General features: G+C 44.6%; 1 protein-coding gene across 1 annotated transcript; it reads right to left on the minus strand.

The window, feature by feature from the left end:
* Nucleotides 1-727: 727 nt before the first annotated feature.
* Nucleotides 728-2,286, minus strand: LOC125524319 (daphnetin O-methyltransferase 1-like). Its single transcript, XM_048689390.2, has 2 exons — nucleotides 1,298-2,286; nucleotides 728-1,189 (listed from the first exon to the last, which is right to left on the minus strand). The coding sequence occupies exons 1-2, from the start codon at nucleotides 2,105-2,107 to the stop codon at nucleotides 890-892; spliced, it is 1,110 nt and encodes a 369-aa protein (XP_048545347.1). The 5' UTR covers nucleotides 2,108-2,286; the 3' UTR covers nucleotides 728-889.
* Nucleotides 2,287-5,080: the final 2,794 nt, after the last annotated feature.

The following is a 5,080-nucleotide window of genomic DNA, read 5'->3' on the forward strand; positions in this document are numbered from 1 at the left end:
AAAGGACACGAGAGGTTTTATACTAGTTCGGCCCCTTACAATGAAGGTAAAAGCCTACGTCTAGTTGTGTTGGTATTGCTAGGGTTTCGATCCGGCTTGGTTCTCGATCTCTTGTTTCTTGCCCTAAGCCGCCACCGGGTCGTCCCCTTATATACACGGGTTGACGTCTGGTGGCCTACAGAGTCCCAGCCGGCTCATAATCGTGTCTGGCTCGGTGACTTCCTTTACATGCCTTTCCTTATAATATGTGATAGGTGATGTCATATCTCTATTATGTATGTTGTGTTTTAGTGCCAAACACTTCTTGAGATGGTATAGATTTGAAGTTATAATTAATTTATCGGTACCAAATCCTTATAATAAGTCAATGACTGAACCCAATGGCAAATTTTTCTGGTTCTGCGCCTGCATGCTGCCAAAAGTGTACATCCTATCATTTCAATATTTTATTACTCTTTGCCTCAATCTGGATAATTTTCATAATTCAGGATTTCAGCCCACGAACATTTGGTGCCATCAAACAAAGATTTTCCTCGTCGACTTCTAGTATCTTGTTTTTGCATTTAATTTGAAGAAGAAAATATCATTATTGATATAAAAATAGAACGTGCCAACAATACATAATATGCATGACAAGTAACAAGAAAGCATTGTTGGAGGCTTGAAACACACCGACATGGTAAAAACTGAACACACACACACACACACACAGAGAGAGAGAGAGAGAGAGAGAGAGAGAGAGAGAGCGCGCTTTAGTACTTCTCTAAATGAACTTTACATTGATCTTAAGGCATCTGATTCAAACACTTGAGCTACTTTATAAGAACCATGAAGCTATCATTTAGAAAAACAAGCACCACTTTTATTCATATCCTTAGAGCGCAACATCTTAGGGGTAGACCTCGATAACGCATCGAGCCCCCAGCTTCTTCACAATTTTATAGTCTTTGAACCCTGCTTCCACGAATAGCTTGCGCCAGTCATTTTCACTCCGTTGGGCTCCTCTTGTGTTCACCATCATGAGCATATCCATCAAGAGTTGGGCTTCAAACATTATTGGTCCTAAGGAAGGTCCAATCACGATGTCTATGATAATCACCTTTCCTCCCTCGTCGCGTGGAGGAATGGCCTTCTTGCACTGGGTTAAGATTTTTACACAATCCTCGTCGCTCCAAAAGTGTAGCACAAGCTGCAACAATAGGTAAAGTTCAAAGAATGAAAGATCGATAAGTGTGACTTCTACGAGTTGTGAGACCAAAATGTAAGAATTTCCCATAATTTGTCATGTTATATATACCTTGAGCATCACGGCTTGAGAAGATGGGACGGTGTGGAACAGGTCACCCGCAACATAGTAAACGACGCCATCAGTTGGGGCTTTGTCGATCACCTTCGGAAGGTCCAGCACGGTGCACTTGATGTGCGGGTAAGCCTTGACGAGAGCCCTCGCCGTCGTACCATCGCCACCACAGCAGTCAGTCAGAGACTCAAGTCCCTTGAAGATGTCACCGCACTCGCGAAGTATGGTTGCAATCCCCAGGTTGTCGTGGGCAGCCAAGCCTTGGTTGGCAACGGCGTCAAACTCTTCATCCATGAGGGGTGTTCTCTCATCAAAGATTGGGGCGCCATGCAAGTCCTCGAAAGGAGACGGCACTGGTGGCTCAAGGTCCTTCTTGAACCAGTCGGCCAGCCCCAACGCAGCCTCCGCGCAATGCGGCGAGGTCACTCCAAGCACGAAATACTTTTGGCTGTGGTGCTCATCCGCGTCGACGCCGTCCACCAGGATGCGCGACAGCGGGGTGAGGCGGTAGAGCTCCCCGCCGGACTCGGAGTCTTTGTCGGCTGCGAAGACCCCCGACGCGACGAGCACGCGCATGAGCCGGCTGAGAAACGGCATCTTTACTGATGGAAGGGACAGCTCAGCCATCAGGTCGGGCAGCGAAGCGAACCCGCCGAGGCGGTGGATGGTGGTCGGGATCCCAAGCTGGACGGCGCACCGGAGCCCCATGGACGAGAGGTAGTAGAGGCTGTGGCGCCACAGGTCAGCCTGCGCCTGCAGCAACTCAGCGTCCGTCGGAACTTCAATGGTGTCTGCCTGAGCCGCCATCGCTCTCCCGGACCCTTTCCTTCTCTGTTCCGTTCTCTTGATGAGTGTGTGGTTGCTATGTGTTGCTTTGGAAATTCGTTGATGTGATGAGCTAGTGCTTAAATAGACCACACACGACACAACAGGCTATGAAGTAACACGCGGCACAAGAGATAATAGAGTATGAATATGCAGCTAGGTGTATATGTTTCTGCGGTCCACTCTCCCAATTGTGGCATTGTGGCGCCAGATCGGTCACGGACTCTTGTCCTGATGAATTTATGGGGTTGTTGGCACGCACAGGCACTGCTGATTGCCAGGAGAGTTTGATCTAGCAGATTCATCTGGAAAATGAAAAAAATAGCGTGGCCTCTGAAAATATGCTATTAGCGTGCTATAACACGCTATAGCGTGCTATTAGCGAGGCATTGTACATTGATTTATTTAGCGAGATAATTCTTTATATACTATAGCATGCTATTAGCGATGCTATAACGCGTTATTTTTTTCAGTGTCAATTGCAAAGAAATACCTTAGGACAACTGACATGCATGGCACCAGTGAAATTAATTGTGTCAAGTGTTGATTTTTCTAAAGGAGGTTGAATCCCGGCGTCTGCATTGTACGTGCACATGGCCGTTCTTATTGATTATTAACTAGAGTACAAAGCAAAGAAAACCACTACCGAACCGTTACAAAATAGAATAAAATTAACACCTACAACCAAGTTAATTTTCATCGTCAGGTTTAGCGGAGTTGGCCTGAAAAAGGGTTTTCATCCTGCTTGCAAAGACCAGCAGTAGACGCCACCTTCAATAAGGTAACAACAGAAGTACGTCGTTGCCTAGCCTAGCAAATAAAGATGTGGACAAGAGTTTTCACCTTGCAATAAAACAGTGTTCCAATCAACATCTTGATGAACGATAATTCAATAGTCGCTTCCGTTAGTACTCCATGCCAGGGCCAAAGGCGCTAGCAAAATGATGGGACATCTTTCACCTAAGAACACGGTCATGGCTGTCAGGAAGACACTCATGTTGTCGCAAAACTGATCACTGTCACTCCACACCGACACGAGTCACACGACAGCATCCCTCGTGCCGTCATAGCCAGGCCTCATAGCCACTGCTAGTTGATGCGTGTCAACTATTAATAAACAGTTAAAATCACGAGCCCCCTTCCCCACCCATTTATTAATCTCCATTATGAGTGCGTCTCCTGATTCCACATCACACTCTACCGCCAGGGGAAACCCAATGGTGAGAAACTTGGCTGTGACTTCAAGATGATAAAAAGGAAGAAGGAAAACAAAAAAGGCCAACAAGCCATCTACTTGCAACGGATATGACGTTCACTAATGGTTTGTTGTTTATTTTCCGAGAACACGATACAGATGCACGCGCATACACTTATCCCTATGAACACACACGCATACCTGTCCCTATGAGCACCGTTGAAATACTAAGCCAAGATATCATATTGAGATTGACGAAGTCATCATAGACGTCTCGTAGTCGACAGGAACGTCTCCTTCCACAGAACGCACATCACCGAAAATTCTGAAATAAATCCTGAAAAATGCTAGGGATACGACTATACTCCTAACCATCCAAGCACAGATTGATTCACACTAATGGTTTGTTATTATGGTGAATTGAAAGCGGGAAAATTAAAGCAGGTAATCATGACCAACAGTGAGTTACAAACAACAGATCTTACCTACTTTGGCCATGTGCCATTATCATCTTGCTTCCCACATTTCGTAATCTCCCATGTCCATGTGAGTTACTTACATCCAACTGGAATATTTCATAACCCAAATTCGTCAAGTTTTGGCTTCCATACTTTGCCAAGGGTTGAACTTATCTATAATAGGTTCAAAGTTTCAGTTTCAATAATTTAAGTCAATAGATGTAAATGTCGGCAATGACATGTGTATATCATATCCATATCACGGATTACTAGACGTGCACATCTTATCCATACAATAATTTACTACAACATCGAGCCTGCATCTGGATATATTTTAAATAAAATTCAAGGTCTCAATTAGCACACATACGAAGGTCTATGCACTGGTAGAAAAAGGGCCTATAGTCCCGGTTCGTAAGGGCCTTTAGTCCCAGTTCCGGAACCGGGACTAAAGTGTCGGTACTAATACCTCCCCCCTTTAGTCCCGGTTCAATTCAAAACCGGGACTAAAGGCCCTCCACGTGGGCAGTGCGCAGAGCCCAGTCAGGAGACCCTTTGGTCCCGGTTGGTGGCACCAACCGGGACCAATAGGCATCCACGCGTCAACACTTCTGTGGCTGGGGGTTTTGTTTTTTTTTTAGGGGGGGGGTGTTGGAGGTTTTGGGGGGTTAATTTAGGTGTTTCATATATTGTGTTAGCTAGTTATAATTAATAGAGAGAAGTGTCCTCTGTTATGTCCGTGCTTGGTCGACGCTACGTACTATACATGCGTATATAGAGAGGACTAGACACGCTAGCTAGCTAGTAAGCAAACGAAGGAAACAGAAGATCGTCATGAACATATATGCATATATACAGAGAGAAGTGATATCGACCACCTCTCCTTCTCCGAGAGATTGGTCGAACAACAAGTTCTCGTATATCTATCTGACACTACCGGCTACATATATACAATAATTATCTCTTACAAATATAATCATACGGACTCAGGGTCCACATATAATTCTCCGTCTTCAGGGATCACGTGGTCAAGAAAGAATGCCGCCAATTCCTCTTGAATTGCTCGCATGTGAGCTGGTGCTAGGAGTTCATCCCGCTTCCGAAACATCTAATTTGAAGAAGGGGGTCAATACATATATATATATATATATATATATATATATATATATATATATATATAAATGAATGAAACTCAACACAAATGATGGTAATAAAATAAAATTGTGATTGTTGTTATTTACGTACTTCATATTGTTCGTTAGAGTACCCGCTCCGCTCACAGGTCATGTGGCGGATGGACTC

Source organism: Triticum urartu, chromosome 7A (genome assembly GCF_056163025.1).
Source record: "Triticum urartu cultivar PI428250 chromosome 7A, HENAU_Tu73, whole genome shotgun sequence".
Classification (NCBI taxonomy): Eukaryota; Viridiplantae; Streptophyta; class Magnoliopsida; order Poales; family Poaceae; genus Triticum; species Triticum urartu.

What these genes read in the sequence shown, in the direction of transcription:
- LOC125524319 (XM_048689390.2), bottom strand. Translation starts at nt 2,107, where the DNA reads ATGGCGGCTCAGGCAGACACCATTGAAGTTCCGACGGACGCTGAGTTG. An exon ending in CTCAAGCCGTGATGCTCAAG is followed by an intron (nt 1,190 to 1,297) that starts GTATATATAACA and finishes CTATTGTTGCAG; the next exon opens with CTTGTGCTACACTTTTGGAG.